The sequence below is a fragment of the Schistocerca cancellata genome, chromosome 9 (assembly GCF_023864275.1).
Source record: "Schistocerca cancellata isolate TAMUIC-IGC-003103 chromosome 9, iqSchCanc2.1, whole genome shotgun sequence".
In the NCBI taxonomy this organism is placed as follows: Eukaryota; Metazoa; Arthropoda; class Insecta; order Orthoptera; family Acrididae; genus Schistocerca; species Schistocerca cancellata.
The window spans coordinates 79,632,960-79,656,289 of record NC_064634.1 but is presented as its reverse complement, the minus strand read 5'-3'; the positions used below and the strand labels follow the sequence as shown (position 1 = coordinate 79,656,289).

The 23,330-nt window shown below is 40.9% G+C and overlaps 1 protein-coding gene across 1 annotated transcript in view; it reads right to left on the bottom strand.

Moving 5' to 3' along the window:
- Window positions 1–6,837: 6,837 nt before the first annotated feature.
- Window positions 6,838–23,330, bottom strand: part of LOC126101187 (homeobox protein cut) — a 466,023-nt gene continuing 449,530 nt past the window's right edge. Inside the window, exons 8-15 of the mRNA XM_049911884.1 lie at window positions 19,491–19,639; window positions 18,907–19,079; window positions 18,226–18,514; window positions 16,896–17,121; window positions 16,340–16,653; window positions 13,312–13,579; window positions 11,380–11,858; window positions 6,838–8,704 (exon numbers count right to left, since the gene is read on the bottom strand). Coding sequence (XP_049767841.1) covers window positions 7,064–8,704; window positions 11,380–11,858; window positions 13,312–13,579; window positions 16,340–16,653; window positions 16,896–17,121; window positions 18,226–18,514; window positions 18,907–19,079; window positions 19,491–19,639 — 3,539 coding nt within the window. The 3' untranslated portion in view covers window positions 6,838–7,063. The remainder of the gene's footprint in view (window positions 8,705–11,379; window positions 11,859–13,311; window positions 13,580–16,339; window positions 16,654–16,895; window positions 17,122–18,225; window positions 18,515–18,906; window positions 19,080–19,490; window positions 19,640–23,330) is intronic.

Below are 23,330 nucleotides of genomic sequence, written 5' to 3'. Positions count from 1 at the left end.
TACGACGAAGGAATTTCCAAGCTCGTCCATCCCTACGATAAGTGCCTTAATTTAAATGGCAACTATGTAGAAAAGTAGTATTTAAGTGTTGCTTTCATCTGTATATAATAAAAAAAATTTCGAATACTTTATTTATTTTTAATTCCAAAACGTAATGTACTTTGTGGATAGCCACTACAAAGTTTTACACCCAGATGTTTGTAAGAGTTGATTTATTCCAACTGTGACTTGTAGTCACAGAATACTAAGTTTTTTTTGTGGAGGGCACAATTTTATATTTTTCAATAACTAAAGCAAGTTCCTGGTCTTTGCAGCACTTTGAAATCTCATCTTTTCTCAGTCAGTACATCATTAGAGATAGCTGCATCATCTGCAAAAAGCTTGAGATTAATATTAATATGGTCTGAAAAGTCACTAATACATAACATGAACAGTGTAGGTTCCAACACAAATCACTGGGGCACATCCGAACTTACTTCTACCTCTGCCAATGACTCTCCATCCATGATAGCATGTTATGTTCTCCCTACCCATATGATTCTACTTTAGATGACAAGTGTAAATGTGGTATTGAGCTGCTTGATACTCCATGCAATCCTAGTTTTGATAATGAGTGTAGATGTTCTACTGAGTCAAATTCTTTTCAGAAATCACGAAATGGTGCATCTATCTGAAGGCCTTGATCCACAGCTTTCAGGATATCACATGAGAACAGTGTGAGTTGGTTTTCTCATGACAGACATTTTCGGAATCCATGCTGCTTGGCATGGAGGAGATCATTTTGTTCAAAATATCTCGTTACTTTTGTGCTCAGAATATGTTCTAAGATTCTACAATTTGATGTCAAGAAAATTGGATGGAAAATTTGAGGATCACTTCTGCCACCTTTTCTTCTGACTGTTCTAGGCATGGTTTTTCTTTTCCTTTCTCTTTTTCTTTTTTTTTTCGAAGGGTCTACAGTAGATTATAGTTAAAAGAAGGGTAAATCAGCTGCAAATTTTGTGTAGAATCTCACAGGGATTCCACCAGGCCCTGGAGTTTTGTTCAGTTTTAGCAGTTTCAGCTGTTTCTCAACACCACTGACACTAATGTTTTGCAGTAGTGTGAGAATTAAACCAAGACAATACTCCTCAATTTTCATTTGCAAAGGAAAATTTGAAAACAGAGTTTGGATGTCTGGTTTTGCTTTCCTACTTTCAACTTCAGTCCTTGTTTCATTCACAAGTGTCCAGATACTAACTTTGATATCACCAACTATTACATATGACCAGATTTTCTTTGAGTTCTGTGAGAGATCCTTAGATAATATTCTCTTACTGTAGTCACGGATGACTTCACACATTGCCATCTTGACAACCAAACACATTTCGTTCAGCATCTTCCCATCTTTAAGTCTTTGTTTTACACCTATTCTGCAATAATCTCTGTTTCTTTAGAAGTTTCTTTACAGTGACTGTATATGAAGGAGGGTACCTTCCATCATGAACTATTCTACTATGTACATATAAACTCAATGCATCATCAACTATACTTCTAAATCTGAGCCATAGTTCTTGATTAGTTTGTCCAAGTGTTGAACCTATTTCAGATGGTGTGTATCTCAGGACCACGCCCAAAAATACTGTATACAGAATAAACTGTTGTTAATTCACATCTCTATAAGCAATTTTTGAAAATATTTCAAATGATGGAAAATCCAGGGTGGACTGTAACAATATTATGAGAAGGAAAATTGCTACTTACCATACAGCGGAGGTGATGAGACGCAGATAGGCATAACAAAAAGACACAGTTATAGCTTTTGGTCGTTAAGACTTGGTCAAGTGTATACTTAATATCACTATTTGGCATCCGTATTTCATTTAAAAGCTTTGTGCAGATTTTTAAGCATGTCACTGTTTGTTGTTTGTTTTCCTCCATATTTGTTATAAATATAATGAACCACGTGCAGCTATACACTAACTGTGGCATGCATGTTTCACATGCAGTGTTTCCATTTGAATGAGGGAGTAAATGGAGCTGTCAAAAAAAATTGTAACAAGGAAGTAGTGACAAACCACAGCCATTAAAATAAATACCACTCGAGAATTTTTTGCTTTCTAAATTGACAATGTACTCAGTGACTGAATGTGTGTGATGTATCAGTTAATGGAACTAAAGCTCTTATTTCAATGTACTATGACTTTTATTTGTCAGTAGTCAGTTAGTGCATTCTCATATTTTGGGCTTGTGTAGTGTGATCATCAACAAACTTACAATCTATTGCCCTAGTATTTGCTCGTAAAATTTACGAAAAACATAGAAAATTATTTTGCTATTCGTTTTGGAGTGATAACATTTCTTAATTATGCAGCAATCAGACTCACCAAATTAGATGCTGCACGCAGTGCGCAAACTGCAACCATTACAAATCTCTTACATTACATGACAGAACTAAGAAGTGTACCCAAGTAATATATTATCCACACTTAACTCTGCAACAGTCACAAGCCATCTTATGGACATGATGAAGGATGCAGGTTTTTTTGTGTCATTTCTGTTCCATTCACAAACAGGGTATTCACTTCACCTATTAAGTTTTGGCAACCAGTCACTACATGGGAGTTCAGAATATGACCAAGTTGTTTGTTTTCTGTGACTGTTTGAAGAAATAGGGCGGTCAACAAATGGAAATTTCACATGTGAGTTTTTGTTGTATTATATTTCTTTATGATGTTTGTAAAAGACTAACTCAACAGAAATGCTTCTAATCACTTCATTCTATTTTTTAGAATCAGTCTCCAACAGTAAAGACTCTCTATAATTAGTTTGAAAAATTGTTCCTGGTGGTTCCATCACTGAAGAATTTCATGAAGATCAGTGAAAATCAGTTGTTCCAAAATACATCAATGCTGTGCACAACATGATTGTAGAAGAGCAGCATGTTACTTACCATGAGATTAAGGCATCTTTATGCTTATCAAAGACTGCAGTATATTTGAATTTTCATGAACATTTGGCTGTAAAAAAGGTCTTTTTCTGACTGACTCTACCGATTTGACCAGAGCTCATAAACAGGGTTGTGCCATATAGTGTTAGGAAATGCTCAAGAAACTGTACCAAGGAACATTGTAACAGGAAACAAAGCTTGGATGTACTTGAACAAGTGAAAAACTAAGCAGCAATCACATGTTTGGGTATTCCAAGATAAAGCAAACCAGCAAATGTGGATCTTTTATGAAACATTCCAACAATATGTTTGCTTGTTTCTTTTTTATCACTGGACATACTTGTCACTAGGGCATTATTCACAATCCTTATTTCTAAAAAATTCACTTACTATCTGTATGTTGATTGCTGTCTTTATAATCTCAAACTTATCCATTTCAATTTGTTCAGCAGCTCTTGAGCCAGTACTATTGGCTGACAAATAGACCATTGCAAATGTTTGATTTTTTCCTACTTATTCAGCCTATTGCACGTGATAAGAATCACAATGGAGATGCAATACTCCTTGTGAGCCGTACAAGTGGCTCCTCACAACTAACTTCTGTAGCAAAGAACCAGTTGTTTGAAGGTGTCACGATTTTACCAACTGATTACAACACTTTGTCTGTTTATTCATTTTTCTTTATATTTCTTCAGTATAGATTTTGATGCCACTCACTTCAAGAGAGACAACATTTTAGAAAACCAGGACAGTTCTAAATAAAACTTGACCACCATTGAACAAATTACTTCATTAGTTTCAAACAACAATTACTGGTAGCATCTAACAAGTCATGTTACACTGTCCTAACTGATATCAAAATCAGCACTGTTGATAATTCTTTATATGGAATGACATGTAGGGTCCTAACCCACAAAAACTGATTGATTCAGTTTCATACCTGCCCTAAATGAGAGAGAGAGAGAGACATAGAGATCAAACATGCTCACAAACATGGTTATTTGAAATTGTCACATCTTTATTACTTCAACTTGACACATTGGTTGCTGTATTTAACGTTGGCTGAAATAAAATGCGGAGTCAATATTAGAGGCCTAGTATGAAAAGGGAAAAGGGTTTTAACAGTGAAATACTGGACACAAAATGCAGATTTAAATACAGAGAAATTTTTAATATTAGAAATGTTAAAAGGACACAATGATATGAATATAAATATGTACAATATAATGGCAAGCTATAATGATAATTAAATGAAACTGATATTTATATTTTGGGCACTTTTTAACATGTGTTTTCACTGTATGTGTGCAACCTACATAAAATCCTTAGCACTAAAAAGGTAACTTTGATAGTGTCACTGGAAATTTATTTCTAATAATTTTCTTGTTTGTGTAGGCATACACTATATCTTGAGGTACTGTTTCAGTACTCTTCAAATTACCACCACACAGCACTAAATCCAGTCTTTTTAATAAATTATTTTCATGATTTGTTAACTCTCATTCCTTGACAAAAAAATAAACCACTGTTTGCTCTCCAGTTCTGTGCTTATGGTGAACTAGGATTGGGAGAGACAATAACAGAATATTTAAATGTAGTGGAACTCATCTTCTGAGAAACACCACCAATGCCCTGATTTTATTATTACGTTATTTTTTTCCAAGAAATACAGATCTACAGCGTTTCATAGCTGCTAAGGTATTAACGTCATTATATGAGACATGTGGAAGATAGTGTGGTACATCATCTGCTAGATTTGCCAGACAATAAAAAATTATAATAATAACTGGAACAATTATATTCACATTCATACCCAATGACACTGATTAACTGTACACACAGTTCTAGCAAAGTAATTTACATCTTTCATTTATACTTTAGAGCTGTATGCTTATGATTTTCCCTAGTATGTGCATGCTACGAATCAGAATTCAGTACACCGTGACAGAAAGTGATTAAAATCAACACTGCCATGAGAAACTTATAAAATTCATGTTGTAATGCATTCTGGGTAAGATACAGGAGTTTATTATGCAGCAATAAGTTTTGTTACATTTATACATTTGTATACTTAAAAACTGGAGGCTTTTCTCCCATAGAATGTTAGAACTCTATAACACATCATTTAAACTTATTTAAATATTACATAAACATGAATAGTACATAGTACCAGGATATTTAATACCAGGGTCCTGAACAACAGAAAGAAAGTTGTTATAAATTTTTTCTGACACTAATAGTATGGCTCAACTGATGCTTTACAAAAGTACATTTGTGTTACATAGAACACATGTAGTCAATGTTGTCTAGAAAGACTTCTTTCACATTTGTGAGTTTGTTCAAGTCCCTGATGTTTACTCTGTCTTATGTAGTGAAAAATCAATATTTTGTAATTAGTGTGCCAATTGGTGCGGTGATTATTAGTTAACGGAAGATGAAATACTGACAAACATAATGTAGCTGTGGAGATTTTTGGCTTTCATTACTCAACTTTGTAAGCTACATATGAAGAATTACACATGTTTTTGTGTTTATGTAAACTGCAAGAAAAATTAAAAGTGGAGCAGGTGATATTTGTATCAATGTCAAGCAATTAGTGTAAAACCAAATGTAAAATAAACAAATCTGCAGTATCAGGATGGTTCCTGTTGTATGTTATTTCACATAAAATCAAGGTTGGCTTAATAGACAATAAGATCTACTTGTCTGCAAATAATTTATTGATCCTTGTGAGAAAAAATCAGAAATGGGTATATATTAACATTATAAAAATAAAGTAAAAACCTAACAAAAACATTATGGAAACTGTGAGGAAGTATTTGGTGTATGAGATCTTTTAACCTTTCATTAAAATATCGAAACATCACAAAGCACACTACAAAATTGTCCCTATTATGCTATCAGGCTTCATGCCTGAAGGAGAACTAGTTATTTAGACCGCCAAGGGATTTACATGTTACCAATGTATGCAATGGTGATGAAATTGAGACTAGATTTAATTTTTCTCAGAAGGACTTGCAGGTGTTTTGATGACTCAAAGAAAAGTTCTGGAAATGAGACTGAATTGTTTCCTAAGTACATTCTCGGTCTGCATGCTTTCTTTACGGATAGCAATGACTGTTTAAAGGTACTGATTTTTCTTTATGATTTAATCACTAGGAATAATGAAAATGCCAAAAACTTGAGTTTCATTCCTATATAGCAACGACAATGAACATGCAACTATTTATAATATATATAAAAAGTTAAAGTTTTTAAAATTGATTTAAAGCATAAACAGTTACATAATATTCTGCATGTGTAAACAAAACAAACATTCAGTACCTGAGGCACAAGTTGGAAACAAAATTTGGAACATTTCGAGTCAGAAAAGTAAATTTATTAAGCACAATAACGCCGGCGAAATAGAAGTCAAACAATGTCTATCATTGATAAGACTTCACTATGTCTACTGCTATGTACAAAGTATATATTTCTGTCATTATTTAAATTTACTTTCACAGAAAAAATGTCGATATAGCAACAATTAAAGCAGAAACATTCTGAAAACTATGAAACTCATCATGTCCGTAACAACATTGACATCACCAACGACAGTTTCATTTATTTACTTCTCCCCACCCCCCAGACCGCTTGAGCGAGTCTCCTCTCCTTGCACTTCATTACATGGAAATGATATTCTGAGAGTCTAAAATAAACTTTTTTTGGTTTGCTCATTAAAGGAAGTAGAGCACTGCGCAATTCGTCAGACAGTTCCGCAAGCTCATTATCACATATGCAGTCGATAAGAAAATCGACCCTTAAATATATTACTTTTTGGTTACGTTTCCTACTAAGATTACAGTAACAGTCTTATAGTCTAAGATATAAATTAAAGTTTAGAGTAACGCGTGGTCGATCGTCGAAGATTTAAAATCTAATAATGCTTAAGTAGATGGATAACATCGTTATTTATTCTTTTTTTTTCTTTTAGACTTCCACTTCTACGAAAATTACATAACAAATAAAAAATAATGAGGATCACAATTGAGACGAGAGTCCGATTTCGATGATTGCACATCCTGGGGGAGGCGCACATTTCGGAGAGCGTCCAAGATCCCACCACAAAATAGAGTTAGGTGCACGACACTGCACCTAGTACTCCCACCTGTCCTCCTGCTCCTCGGTCTTAATCCTACTGCGCAACACGTCTGCAGAATCTGCTTCAGACTGCCACCCATCAGTGACGGAATGTTCACCCACAGCCTCTTCTTCACGCACGACTGCAGCTTCCGGCAGTGGACCAGCATCATCAGGCGCGACAGTCGGGGAACGTGGCTCTGACTTGATGCTCCTCCGCTCGGGTTCTTCATCACCATCATCACCATCCTGACCTATAGCAGGTGCCGGAATCCCTGTGTCAGAAGCCGATGCTGACGGAGGCCTATTCGTTGTTGCCACTTCGCTGCCTCCGCGGTCTGCCCCTGTCGTCGATGAGGCCTCACTGCATTGGTCCTCATCATCATCCTCATCATACCTGTCAAGGACAGGTGTCGGCTCCACACGGACAGTTTCCTCATCCTTGGATAACTTCATCCCGTAATCATCGGTCTGCATAACACACACCCCATTTATAATGACTTCCTGGTCGCCACCCTTGTCCTTGTGGTCCTCCCCATGACCAGTGGCGTCCTGCCACTCAGGGTTCACCCACTGGGGGGCAGCTGGCTTGCGCCGCGATGTCCTTGATGGCTGTGACACTGCCACAGAGGATGAAAGAGGGAGGTCCTTTTTGGCAGAAGACCCCGTGACGGAAGATGCAGTGACGTCCCGCAGGCTGCTACCAGACAGGTTGGAGTCTTCACTGCCAAGGTTGCTCTCTGCGTCCTCCTCTTCTTCGAAGTCAGGCTCACGCTTAATGCCCATGCTGAGATCGAGCCCACTGAACTGCTCCTTGGCGGCAGCTGCAGCGGCAGCAGCAGCTGCGGCTGCGGCGGCCAGGGGACCACCCCCAACGTCACAGCCTGGCGATGGCAGCAGGCCCCTTCCCACAAGTGCTGCCAAGTTGCTGTTGGCAAAGTAAGGCGGGTAGGGCAGCGGCACTGGTGCTAGCCCCATCCGCTCCTTCTGGAGCTCCAGCAACCTTTGGTTCAGCAACAGCCGGAACTGGACGGGGTCGAAACTGCCACCACCTCCCGCACCCGGTGGCACACTGCCCTCACGGCCCTGGCCACCACCACTGCCTCCGCTGCTGCTGTCATGTGGAACTTGCTGCTTCAACCTCATTCGGTGGTTGTGGAACCAGTTGGTGATGGTCCTGGTGGACAGCGCCAGCTCTGCCCCGAGGAACTCGATGGTGGCTACGCTCGGATAGCTATCCAGAGCGAAGGCCAACCTCAGCGCCTCCTTCTGTTCCTCTGAGAAGAGGACACGCTGCTTCTTGGCTGATGGTGGTCCGGGCCCAGGGCTCGGGCTGTGGTAGAACTCGGAAGTGTCGTTGGAGGAGGTGTCGCTGCTGTTGTCTGCGCCACCGCCACTGCCACTGCCTCCGCCACCCGCGACGCCACCTCCAGTCGTGCAGCCTGGAGGCCCGGCACTGCGGCGGCGCTTGTTGGCCTCGCGGCGCTCGTTTTTCAGCGCCTGCAGCCGGTCGATGTTGTGAGCGTCGCTGAGCCACAGCTGCATCCGGATGAAGGGCTCGCGACCCTTGATGCTCAGCATGTGCCAAGGCTTTGGCTTGGAGAGCAGCTCGCTCACTGAGCCTTGAGACAGCCCCAACACCGCCTCTCCGAAAATCTGCGCCAAAGACGATGACGTCTTTAACTAAGAGCTCAGAGGCACTGCCACCTCTTGCAGTTCAGAGGCAAAAGTGTTTTGTCCTTGCAACATGGCTGGACAACTTCGAATAGTGCAGGCCTTTCTGTAAATCTGCGTGCATTGCTCCTAATTTTGGACTTTTGCAAACTGTAATTTCAGTTTCAACATTGAGAGGTCAGCATGACCAAATAGCACAAAATGTGAATACATCATGCTGTTAAACAAAACCATTAGAATCAAAAATGGTTTTCAATCAGCAATACAATGCAAAGGAGCAAGTATTTTGCTGTGTTTTCAATGCCTGCAACTTTTTATTTACTTAGCAATCAAAGCAACTGTTTTTCCCCTTTTAAATGTAACTTATACCTTTTTAGTGAGATTCAGTAACCCATTAAAAAAAGAGAACAGCAATATAACACATACCAGGTTCACAATGAGACTTTTCGCAGAATAGCAAGGACACATGTTATGACAGTAGTCTACCTGCACAGCTGGTAGTCTATATTCACAATAAAATGGAACTGGACCTGTAATGTGCCTCATAAGGCGTTTTACACATGCCATCATTGTTTACCATGGTGATCTCCATATAAACAATGCTTTGGTTAGAAAGTGGATGCCCAATAAAAAATAAGAAAAAATCTCATAAGTAGAATATTTCTCAGCCATTTTTTTTCCAAAAAGTAGCCTTCTGAGCATTGATATGTACTATTATTACCATTATGCTTTTTATGAGTTACTGAATGCCACTGAATTAATGAATTCATGAGATTTGGCGTAATAATAATGAATATAATGTATTCTGGGCTCTTTTCGAAATGTAACTGGTAAAGAGTTACCCCACTGATATTCTGTATCATTTTCTTTAAAATACTTTTTAAATTTTTTTGCAGTCCAGTTAATTTTGTTGCAATCAGTTAAAAATTACTGCTGCATCTTTCGTGAAAGTGAATAATGTATATAGGAGTCTAATACAAGTCATAAAACTGTATTGCCAGTACATAGGAGTGTGTTGCCAGAAAATTGGGTCAAAACAATCTACATAACTTTTACTCTTAAGGTCAAATACATGGCACTCCCATATTTCAATATATTATTGTAGCTGGCAAAAAAATCAAAGGTTCGTTACTTTCATGTGGTATGCTTGAATCTTTGGTGTAACAGAGCTGCAAGACAGTGCTCCTCTAGCACCCACAGAATAAATATATGGTTAACAAAATAAGTTGAACAATGTAATTTTTGTTTAATCATTGAGAGTTGAAGCTGTATGTAACTGACAGCACATGTTACAGGAAGCAACAGAAAATCACTTCCTATGACAATGTTCATAAAAATAAGTGTTTTTAGGTGCAAATTTCATATTTAGTGCTCTAACAAACACATAAATTTAAACAAGACAACTGTAGCATTATAAACATGAAATATTATGTCACTTAAAAAGCTCTATGAACTAATGCAAATTTTAACACAAGAAATTGAGTAGCAGTAGTGGCACCATTAACTGCCTAAGTTGAAATGAGAACATTTATTTATGAGATATATAGAGACTGCTTGTACACATAAAGTTATTTTTCTGATTGACTGATTGCTGAATGATGATTTAATCATTTCTATTGAATGAACCAGTAAATAAAGCGGTATGAGAGGTACTATGAGGAAGATGTAAAGTTTCCTGTGAATAACTGCAGTTAAAATATTGTGAAAGTAATTCCTGTGAGAAGTTTAAGAAAATACTGCTTTCCAGCTTACATCTAGCACAAGGAAGATATTGACAGAACCAAAGAAAATAAGTCCATATTGAAAGGTTACAGGAAGTAGCCCAGCTAACTGTCCACAAATGTAGTTTGAAAGCAGTCAAATGTTCTAACATGTTAGTTTCGTGAGGAAGCACAAAATGATTTTGAGACTCAATGACAAATAACTCTGGGTGACTTCGTTACTAGTCAGTAATCGTGACATATTCTGGCTTTCTTCAAACTGATACTGTTTTTCTGTAACATTTTGCTTCTGGGACGAGGTGGCAGCAGCTGCCACATACTGCTTGAAATATGCTTTCATTTCCACCCTGAAGTGGTGGACCCACATCTTATCCACATTAACAAATCAACATAAAAAATCAATTGGATTCTTTTCAAAATGTCCAGAAACTGCTTAGAGATTGATTCCCAATAGTCAGCTTTCCATGCAAAGGAAAAGTACTCTCTCTTCTGCTATGACTGTTGTGTTGGCCATTACATGCACCTCTAACCAGTTATTTTCCAAGCCATATTGTGCATTTTGTCACGGTTTTCAGATGTGACTGCAATTTTGGGATGCTCTTCACATGAATTATCTTCAGTACAATTATAACCATATTTGATTTCAGTCACTATCCCAGACTGGAGTGAAATTTGCTTACTGTGACTTCTTTAAAAACGGCATAAACAAATCTGTTCTGCAGTATAATGCATATTGTAAAAATATAAAAAATCAAAATTTCATAGTCATGAATGCTATTTTTGTGCCTGGCTCAAAATTTTCACTTTGGCTTCGTATTTTGTGTTTGTGTGTTTCTAAGGTGCTGTGATATCTTGCAAAGAGAGGAGAAATGAACTGAACTGAACTGTGATACTTGGACGGAAGAGAAATTGACAGGGGAGGGTATGCATCCTCACCTTCTGGCCTATGTTGTTGGCAAGGAGTGCCTCCTTGATCTTGGTGGTGATGGTCTGTGTGTCGAGGTCCTGCGTGAGTGCAGCCATCTCGTAGACGGAGGGTGCCACATGCTGCTGGAGCCCGCGCAGTGCCGCCATGGCCATGCCGGACTGCTGATGCTGTTGCGGCGGTGGTGGCGGTGGCTGCCCGTGGCGGTCCTTCTTGTCAGCAGTGAGTGCAGCACCATAGCCTGCCAGCCCCAATGCACCTGGCCCCACAAGCATGGGTGGTGGTGGTGGCTGGGGCACTGAGGCGGGTGCACCAGCCCCAGCAGCAGCGGCGGCAGCTGCTGCAGCAGCAGCAGCATGGTGTGGGTGATGCAGCTGCAGTGAGGCAGGCAGTTCGTGGCCCAGGTGGGCACCGTGGCCACTGTGCCCATTATGGTGCTCTGGCTGCTTCGCCAGTTTCGGCGGCTGCGGCTTTGTCAGTGAGGCACATGCTGCACCAAATGGAAAGAACACCACTGTCAGAGCGCTGGCATTTGCACCAGCATCTAGTTTATCCTAACAGCTGAGTTGCCCTACACCCATCTGATTTACAGTTTTTGCTTCACCGTAAGACTGTTAGGGACACCAAAATCAATTATTGGTATCTGGTGGTAGCGGGCTTTATCCAGCCTGGAGCTGAAGGATTGGTTTTACAGTAATCTATCTAAAGTAATCTGTGGTCAGAGGCTGCTCTGCTTGCTATAGTGTTGCCAACTTTTCCATTAAAGGGCGTGTTTTCCAGCATCTGTTGGAAGTCATGGCAGAAAGCACCACTTGCAAGAGGAGTTTTGTGAGTGGGAGCACGAAATGAGCAATGGAAATGTCTGGAATCTTTTGCAAAGGTCAGTTGGCTGAAAGGCCTAAAGCTGCTTCTAGCTCACAAAATTGTGCAGTCGCCCAGCAGTCCTCCTGGATGCAGGAGGTGAGCCACGGGTCTCTCAGGCAGAGTTTTTAAGAATGAGTTATCCTAATCATCAGTTAAGTATTCTGCCAGTGCAGGAAGTTTAAAAGAGTTCACAAGTGTATTTCATGCATGGGTGTGCAATTCTTAGTAGGTCATGTCCATGATAATTATCCGGGCTGTTATGCCATGGTCGGTTGATGAATTCTGTGTCGATTCCCAACGTTTCGTCTCCGACTGCGGGAGATATCTTCAAGGCGGTCCGTAGCTCAATGGAAGGTCCAACACACCCACTGGCTCGCTACTGACTGAAAATTGAATCTTACAACCAACAAAGGTAATCGGTCCTTGAAGTAGTTCTAGTTGTCCTGTTTCATTTGGTGTAATAGAAAAGCTGTCCACACTCTTGTAGACAGGCATTCTGCTCTTCCTTCTATACGTCTTCCTCCTGTACGGCATGGCTGTGTGCTACTGACTGTAGCGAGCCAGTGAGTGTGTTGGACCTTCCATTGAGCTACGGACCCCCTTGAAGATGTCTCCCGCAGTCGGAGATGAAACGTTGGGAATCGACACAGAATTCATCAACCGACCACGGCATAACAGCCCGGATAATTATAATGGACATGATATTTCCGGCCGTGAAAGTCTACATTTTAGTATCAATTCTTAGTAGGCACTTCCAATTTTGCAAAAATTATTGTGGATCAGTGTATGTGCATGTGATTGATCAGAACAGGTTTCACAACAAATAGGGGAGCATTTCACCAGAGGATGCTTTTTAATGAAAGATATGGAGTCTTCTAGGTCAAAATTATGCTATAAATTACATTTGTTTCCATGGAACTTTGAAGTGTGGTGCTTTCAGGTGACTTTCAACCAGCTGACTTTGAGCTGTTACCCTTTTTTGCCTTTTGAAGTTTATCATCAGAAGTTGCTGCAAATGTGTGTTTTGCCTTACAGTTAATGACTGTGCTTAAGAGGTAGCAACAATGTAATGTACTCACGAGATTTGAGTGGGCCTCCAGCGTAGTTGCCGGTCCTCATGAGCTTCTCAGGTGCTATCTTGTACTGGCTGGCAACCAGCTTGTGGACGGCATTGTCGTCCTCGAGGAACATCTTCATTCGAATGAAGGGCTCACGCCCCTTCTGCGTCAGCATATGCCACGGTTTGGGCCGTGCTAGGAGGTCTGACACGCTGCCTTGCGATAGCCCCAGCACTGACTCTCCAAACAGCCGCTGGCTTATTGAGTACTGGCTTAGCGACTCCTTCACCTGCAACGAGTCACACACAGAAATGATCAGTGCCCTGTGTACATACTCACACCTCCCTACAAAGTTCATACAGTTCACACCACATGCTCTTTCTAAAACATCGTGTATTACCAATTAATGCTACTAAGAATATACAGATTTGGTACTGTGAGACATATGTATTTTCCTATTTATGTTCATACTCTCCAAACCAATGTAAGGTGCATGGAAGAGGATATTTGGCATTCTACCGCCACATGTTAGTGTTTCTTCCTGTTCCAATCGCATTTGGAGTGTGGAAAGTGTGAAAACTTATACCCCTATGAGCGTGTGCTGTAATTAGACTAACCTTATCTTCCTGTTGTCTAAGGGAGCGATATATACTAACCTGAAGAAAATTCGTGTGAAGAATATTTCTGGAATCTGGAATTGATAATGGTTCTTGAAACTTTATAAGAAAGAATTTGGAAGATAGTTGACATCTATCTTCAAGTGTCTGCCAATTTAGGTTCATCAGCATTTCTGTGCCACCCTCCCACTGAATCAAGCACACCTGTGACAGTTTGTGCTGCCCTTCTTTGAGTGCATCCAATGTTCCCAGTTGGCCCCATTTCTTTCAATGTCAACAGAATTTCTATGCTCATATACAAATAGACTAATTGGTTCAATCAAAAAGGTAGCACTACAATTTTGTCCTTTCCAAAGCAAACTGAGAAAACTAAACAAGAAATGGTACATTTAAATCATGTGTTTAAGAGTTCTTACAGAGTGACAATTATTGAACTGTGTGAAATAAAATCGTCGTAACTTCTGAACAGTTTACGTTAGGATGTTCAAACTGCATGGTTGGCCACAGGGCATGATGGGAATTAGTATGCACATCGTTTGGGTTTAGCCCACTTTCATTTGGATGGGTTTGTCAATGAGCAAAATTTGTGCATTTGGGGGACCAAGAATCCGCAGATCGAGAAGTCTCTTTGGCCTCAATGGGTGACTGTGTAGTGTGCAATGTCTAGTTACAGAATAATCGCTGCAATATTCCTTGATAGCACAGTGACTACCAAATGGTACGTGAAGGTTTAGGAAGATGATTTCATCCCCATTATCCAAAGCAACCCTGGTTTCGACAAGATGTGGTTCATGTAAGATGGAGCTTGACCCCACTGAAGCAGGAGAGTTTTTGATGTCCTGGAGGAGCACTTTGGGGACCGCATTCTGGCTCTGGGGTACTCAGAGGTCACTGGCATGGGCCTTGATTGACCACCGCATTCTCCAGATCTGAACACATGAGACTCCTTTTTGTAGAGTTATATTAAAGTCAAGGTGTACAGCAATAACCCCAAAACCATTGCTGAGCTGAAAACAGCCATTCAGGAGGTCATCAACAGCATCAATGTTCTGACACTTGCTATTCGTCTGTGCCACATCATCGCCAATGATGGCAGATATATCAAACACGTCATAACCTAAATCTGAATATCTGCAGTTACGTTTAAATGTCAAATAAAGTGTGTGAATGCCGTAGTTTGTAAGTAACTTACGTCTTCCCCCCCCCCCCCCCCCATACAGTTCAATAACTGTCACCCTGTAACAACTTAAGTGTTGAAGCATCCATTAATAATTTGTTTCAGGCACCAGAGAACATTACTACACATGGTCCAATTGGAGATAGTATGGCTCCCAACTGGAAGAAACTTTTCTGGGATCAAATTGTTGTCAAACTCCGGACCCTTGGATCTTTAGGTTGACACATCGTGAGATGGCCTCTGTGTTATACTCGAACAGTGTGATACTTGCTAAAAATATAACAACTTGCTATTTTTCTAAGTACTGTCCTGTGCAGTGACTTTGATATGTATATTGCACCTCCTGTCCTACAGAGTGGCGCATGAGAAACCAGCCTTTAGTACAGACTGCTCGCCAATCACACAAGAATTGTTGCCCGCCATGAGCGAATATAACAACAAACAGATAATTACATAATAATTAGATAATAAACAAATAAGCTAATCCAAATTGATAGGGTCTATTACATTGCATTAGTGCTGAAAATAATCTCCTTGTGCTTCAGTGCATTTTTGCATGCACCCTAACATGTTAATATACACTTTGCATAGCTATCAGTTCTCAAAATTTCATTACGAATGTTGTCCTTCAAGTCTTCTGACGTTACTGGGTTATTTGTGCACACTTTTCCATTTAGACTGTCCCACAGATAAATGTTACAAGAGATTATGTCCGATGAACTCCTTTGCTGATGGTCTTTTCATCTGTGGGTCTTTCATGAATTCGTGAGATTGACTTGTGTGAACTGTGACAGGTCACCCCATCCTGTTGAAAGACAGCAAACATACATACTGACAATACAAAACCTAGTCACAACAGCTTCGAAACGATAGATAACAGTTGGTCGATGACAATGAGCAGTCTTGTACTCAGGACCAGTTTTTCGTGTGCCACCTTGTATAAGTTAGAATAGATCTCGTCTTTCATGAAGAGATCTCCATCTTTCATTTAAAGCGATTTGAAGAAATGACAGTCAACATAAACTGAGGTGCCTAGATGGAGATTTGGACTTTAACGTGAGGCAGCCAGCTTAATCATTAAGTAATAAATGACTAATATCTGACAACTGTTAAGTGGGTAATCTCAGAACCCACTCCAAAGCCAACGAGCGAGTTGTGCATTGCTTGAGAAGGTACTGGACCACAGTTTCAGCATCGAAATGCTGGAAGTGAGAGAACATTTGGGTGCTACAAGCTGAAGTACTATAAAACTTGCCTTCTTCACAATTTCCTCTGTGTTGAGGTTGTTGTACATGTCGAACTGTTGCTGCGTGATGGGTGGCAGCACTGCTTTTAGAGGCCTCTGTGAGGGAGAGTGATGTGTGGGGGCACTCGGCTGTGAAATGAGAGAATTTGTGATGTTGGCCATCCGCTGCAGGGGGCTCGCGGCTGCCGAAGACGCGAAGTCGTCAGCCGGGGTCATCGCTGGCGGCAAGATGGAATTACTGAGAGGACTGCTACCACTTGTGGGGATTCCCGGCGTCGTTGCTGCAGACCCTCCACTTTGCTGTTGTCCTGGTTGACCTAAGCCTGGAACACCATTGCATCCCTGTCCAGTTACTTTCACTTCTGTCCACATGGTCACTGATATCACTAATATCTCTATGTGAGAGTTGTTCAGAAATGAATTTGGAAAGTTGTAGTTGTACTGTATATTTACACTCGTACATATTTATAGTCGTCTATATATTTATATATTATATCTGACATTCCTTTACTAATTGGCAAAAAAAATTGATTAAATGTTGTTTGCGTAGGGGGTGGGCACGCACCTGGTTCAAGTTTGGGCCTTACAAGGGAGAAGGCACTACCGGCATGTCGCAAAGCATCTGCAACGGACTCGAGGACTTCCTTCTTGACGGCGACAGCTGCAGCCGCAGCAGATACTGGGTCGCAGTTTGCAGATGGGACTTCACCATTGGGAAGTTTCTCGTCCCTCTGATCAGCTGAAACTGTCGCTGGTTTCGGCATTGACAGGTCTTGGACTACTCCATTCAACTGCAAAGGAAACAGAAACACGCACGTCAAAAATTGCAGGTAGGTCTTCGAATATTGCCGCTGCACAAGCCAGGTCAGTTTCCATAACTGTTCTTTCAGTTTTACCTATGTGTTTATAAATTACAAACGCAGTTCTTATCAATTCTAAATCGAAGCGAGAATGTTGCTAAGGTAACTGCAAGGACACAAATTGTTTTTTGTAATAAGAATGTCCTGGAAAATAGCGTAACTGCATAAACATGTAGAAAATAACTATCTATATCCTAATTTGTATTTAATCCTAACCAGTTTCGGTCAATTCACTCATAGTCAGATGCCATACCCTCCATAGTTCTCCATCAATTTAGATTACTGGCTCTCGCCATTTTGCGTACGTGTCATGTTCTGCTGTGGCAGATAATGTGTTGCGATTGCTAGGAATTGTATATTTTCTGAATATAAGTAAATGGTCTCTGGTCTCTCTCGTTGGAGGTTTAGTGAAAACCCGACTGACCGTAAATCTAAGACAGGAGAGAAAAAAAATGAGGCATTGTCGTTTCTGTTTCGTTTAGCTGTGAACTCACTAGTGTTGCCAGGGGAGGTGTGGCGTACGGGGAGTCAAACTGAATATGAGAACTGCACAAACTCTGGATCAGTGCAGCCAGGACCATTTTCTAAACTTATACTGCCGGATGTGGACCGAGAGTTAGGATTTATGCGTTACACTGATCGCTATTCCTATTTGTGTAACGAGGAAATACTGTTAAATTAAAAGCAGCTACTTAAGAATGGACTCTAAAGTATATATTGCTATTAATCTCTAATATTTTTGCTCCAGAATTGCACGAGTTCATATCTATGTGGAAAGCTTGCTCCTTAATCCCTCATAAAATTAAATACGCAGTTTTATAGACAGTGATCATGTGTTCCACGGTGCCTCCATTATAACAAGAAGTGTTATGAAATTAAGATTGATGTCAGAAAAGAATTAATTGCTATAAACTTAGAGATTGTTACAATCTGGACGTGAGTTTTGTGTGACAATAGATGTAGCGAGTTTCAAGAGACTTCCACATGTCTCCAACCTTGCTTGCATCCATTCAAACTGTACATCGGCCCACTTACCTGCTGCTGCTGTTGCTGTTGTTGTTGCTGTTGCTGTTGCTGTTGCTGCTGCTGCTGCTGCTGTTGTTGTTGTTGCTGCTGCTGCTGCTGCTGCTGCTGCTGCTGTTGTTGTTGCTGATGCTGTTGTTGCTGCTGATGGCTCATGGCGGCTTGCTGCTGTAGAGCAAGCAGGCCAGCTGTGCTTGGGCAAGCAGAATTCAACTTGGCTAATTCTCGGTGATATGCATCCAATGCCATACGGATCTCCTCCTGCGTACGGTCCATTGGCCCAAAGCCAGGGAATAGTAGGCTGGAATAAGAGGAAGACGTTGTTGTTTTATCGATTATCATGTGCAAAACTATGGCAAAGAAAATAAGTGTGAGACGGCATATTCTTGCCAAAGTCTGCTTTTTTGTTGTTAGGTGGTTTATCAATTGACCGAACCAATGAATAGCAGGAAAATAAAATTCATAATCTTTATCAAAAGCACTGTGTCCATACCGCCAGTTCTGCACTGGAAACTTTCATAGCTTTTGTGTGTGTGTGTGTGTGTGTGTGTGTGTGTGTGTGTGTGGAGGGAGGGGGAGGGAGGGAGGAGGAGAGAGAGAGAGAGAGAGAGAGAGAGAGAGAGAGGCGACAGACCGTTTTATGTTACTGTTGCATCACTCGTAAGTTTTCATAATTTAATGTAAATGTAATACCTTTGGAAAGGTTCGCGGGGTCCCCGCATGTGATCGTCCATGCGTCGCCCCATCAGCTTGGCCAGCTCCTCCTGGTAGATTCGGGCCACCTTTTCCTGTGGAATGTCATCATTTTCATATTTCTTGAGCCGTCGGTTCTGTGAGTTGTCCTTTCCACCCAGTGGTGATGGACACTGTGCACAACAGTAAAGATATAAGCTCGTCTGTTTGCAGCCTTCTGCAGCTGTCGACAGTTTTCAAGGCTATAAGTTCCGAATAAATTGTACACGATGACCGACAAGACAGCTGCAAAAGACTGATTTGCGATAAACTACGAAACTATCACTGAAAATCGGTGTGCGTACAAATAATGCCGACAACGAAAAGTCGTTCTTACTACGCAGTGAGAACTATCTAGTTGAAATATTCAAATAAGATAAGTGAATTTCCATTATTAAAAATATGATAAACTGCTAACTCAGGTACAGTTAGAATATATTTCAGCGCTTAACTTCAATTCATATATGTAAACGTACGTTGGTAAATAAAATGTGTGGCAAGTAATTGTAATAACTGGCTGCCAGTGCAGCAGATGTTGCTCCTACCTGTGCGTGGTTCGGTGATTTGCTGTCACTGCTGTGGCTGTCCTCCACTTTCATCATTTGTGAAGCCTCATTTAGGATATGTGCAATTCTCTCCTCGGTCATGTTGTCTGTCTCACCCCTTCCAAATGGAGGCATAGCGGAGTCCTTTCCTGTAAGACAGTTACATACCGTGACTGTAGTAGTTCAATAATAATTCATTGCTTTCTAGAGAGCATGTATTACAAATTTTATGAATTCCTTTGTTTCGCGCCGACTCCTGAAAATAAACCCTTCGAAACCACTCCTCCAATAAGTTAAACTCAGGGCTCTTTTTATAAAAACATTACCGATTCTAAAGGGATTTGCCTGAGTTACTAGAGATCTATCATATGCAGTATGTCTAGCGGAAAATCCTGTTTATGATTCGCTTCGAACACCCACTGGAAATGAATGCAGTGATCTGGGTATGGTACAACAGAGCATAAAGCCCTATGAGTCTAGGTGTGAAAAAGAGTTGTTTGCCAGAAAATTCGAATGTCTACAGTAGAGGAACATTAAATTATTCCATTTCAAGAGAGAATCTTTCATTTTCCTGTCATAGTCTCCCTGAAAATTTTAAACCAACCAAAAGCCAACGATTTCGCCTGTTCAAAATCGCTCTACAGGTCAGGTCGAGGTCAATAATTCTAGTTCGATCACACATCACTGTCACAGTTAGTTAACTACTTTTTAAAAATATTACACAAAATTGTCATATTAAATAAATGTCGTTTAAAAACGATGCTTTCGTCGTTTAAATTTAGCACCAAATTGATCTGTACAGCAGTGTAATATCATATCTGTATATTATAGTGCAGCTGGGGAAGTGTTGGACTATTTTCTCTACAGTGGAAACCGCATTTACAAAAATAAAAAAAGAAGCAAAATCAAACAACTAAATGTGGTAAAAGCATCATAATTTGATTGTATTTTCTACGTAATTGACCTCCGCTTCGAGAATAACAATTAGTGTTATGAGAAACTGTAACACTAAACAAAGCCATTCGTTTAGTTTTGCTTCTTTTATGAGCAATGCTGTAGCAAAGGGGGGAGCAGATATGGTAAACCACGGCTCACAGAATGTAGGTAGATGAGTAGTACTGTTAGACTCGACCGTAAGCTATAGTGTTGGTTTCATTGAACTAAGCTTGCCCCCCACCCCCCCGAAAGCGTAAATACAGTAATGCGAAGAAAATTTGCATGAGAAATTGAGCCCATAAGTTGTAGGAGTATAACTCGTAGTGCGTTTCATTGTTGTTGTTGTCTTCAGTCCTGAGTTTCATATGATACTGATATTAATCTCTGCTAAGAAGGGAAATAAAACATAATGCCCTCGAACGGAGGAAGTTCTTTCAGCGCCTACACTAAAACGAAAGCAAGTTACATTGCGCAAGAGCAAAAATTTTCATTATTGTTATAATTCGAAGTTTACATCTACCACCTCAATAAGTAACCCAAAGCTGCGGTTTTATCACAAGGAGCAGTAAAATGAAAGTGCCGTGTGGTGCAAGTCATTTTAGTTCACGCCACTTCAGCGTCTTGCGTGTCGAACAAGGAGAACAAGGAGCAGTGTCTATGGGGTCTTATAACTAGGAGACCTGCAGGGTAGTTATACTCTATACAGACAAGTCCTATTTTGGGAGAACATTGAAAATATGAGCCAGTAAATACAAACGGAGTTCATTGCTGCTTTAAATAACTGCTCTCGAACTGGCCAAAATAAGCTACGTCAACTAGGTAAAAATTTACGAGACTTCTTCTCACCACACTAAATGTAATCAGTTGATGTTGGTGGGGTGGGGTGGGGGATAAATAAGATTATTATTGAAACACTGCACCAGAGCGCCTGTCTCGAGACATATTTTGTACCTGCTTATAACAGTTTTAGCAATTGTGCTGTCCTCAGAGGTACACGTGAGACTTCCGGTAAGACATATAGGGTTAACTGCGAGGAAGTACTTTCTCCACTGAAGAATGGAAGATATCTCGAGGTAGTGTACTTTGTACCCGCAACTGTGATATTCTCAGTGGCACAGCTAAGGCTTCCGGTACGACACATACACTTCGTCTGCAAGGAAGAGCGGTAAATTCATTTAAGGTCGGTTACATTCATCGATCTTTCGTAATGGGGTGGTTCCTATCCCAATAAATACAGTAGAGTACTGCATCTATCTACGGTCGCAGGTTCGAATCCTGCCTCGGGCATGGATGTGTGTGATGTCCTTAGGTTAGTTAGGTTTAAGTAGTTCTAAGTCTGGGGGACTGATGACCTCAGATGTTAAGTCCCATAGTGCTTAGAGCCATTTGAACCATTCTGACTGCATCTATGTTACAACAATGTTCTATAAACGTATGTGAAACACTGTATAGACATGACCTATACACATTTATTATTAGGTGAACTCTATTTCCTGTCAAGTCTCTTCAACCAAATTAGTTCGGCATGTAGATCGTCCATACTGGTTGCGGATCGTATACAGTTCGCGTATTTTCCCACGTAAGGACTTTAGGGAGAAATGGTCCAGGACCTTCCCCTAATGTACTACAACCTGATCACCACCTCCCCCCCCCCCCCCCCTGCAGCACTGAACTCGTATTCGGAATGAATAGGATTCAAAATTCCAATATTTGGTGCTGACGTGATGTCAAAGACCTTCTTCGCAATGATTTCCACTCTTCGAATAGCTGAAGACCAACTTTCATGGTAGACGACCCACCACTGACACAGAAGTGATTTTTTAGAGACGGTCTAGAATATTAGACGATGTGTTTTTGGTTTCTTAGCGAATTTACGATTCTATTTGTTTGCACAATATTCACAAGTTTGACCAAGACATCTTCTCAAGTGCTGCGAGAGGTAGTCTGGAGCCGGTACTGCAGACATGAACGATGGATTAGATAGTACCGGTGTACTGTAACTGGCGTGTCAACTAACCAACAAGCGGGAGAAGTTTTAGAGATTGTGCGTTCGTCTTGGCCAGTTGACAATCTAGGTGTTCTAACCAGCTGCGATATCTACTAGACGATCGTTCATTCGTACATTAGCCGTATAAAGGTGCGTTCACACCTGTGCGCCTTGCGCACGGCGGACTGAGCTTGTCCCACACGCAAATAGAGGGGCTTGTCTCCCCGCCTGCTATGGGGAGACTCGCGAGCACAGTTCAGAGGGATGCGCGAGTTTTCACAGGAGCATGCGCTTCCTTACCTCGTTCGTGCAACGGCTGCAAGTGCGGGGGAAGTCGTACAGGTGTAAACTCACTTTAACGCATGTTTCAGCCGTTCTTTTGTGGATGGAGTCTAGGCAACGAGTACGTCTATGAGCGTCCCTCGCAGAACCTGACGAACACAATTTGTACAGAAAATGGAATCGTCAGCCCAGCTAACACCCAGAGATATACAGGGTTTTACAAAAAGGTACGGCCAAACTTTAGGGAAACATTGCTCACACACAAATAAAGAAAATATGTTATGTGGACATGTGTCCGGAAACGCTTAATTTCCATGTTAGAGCTCATTTTAGTTTCGTCAGTATGTACTGTACTTCCTCGATTCACCGCCAGTTGGCCCAATTGAAGGAAGGTAATGTTGACTTCGGTGCTTGTGTTAACATGCGACTCATTGCTCTACAGTACTAGCATCAAGCACATCAGTACGTAGCATCAACAGGTTAGTGTTCATCACGAACGTGGTTTTGCAATCAGTGCAATGTTTACAAATGCGGAGTTGGCAGATGCCCATTTGATGTATGGATTAGCACGGGGCAATAGCCGCGGCGCGGTACGTTTGTATCGAGACAGATTTCCAGAACGAAGGTGTCCCGAC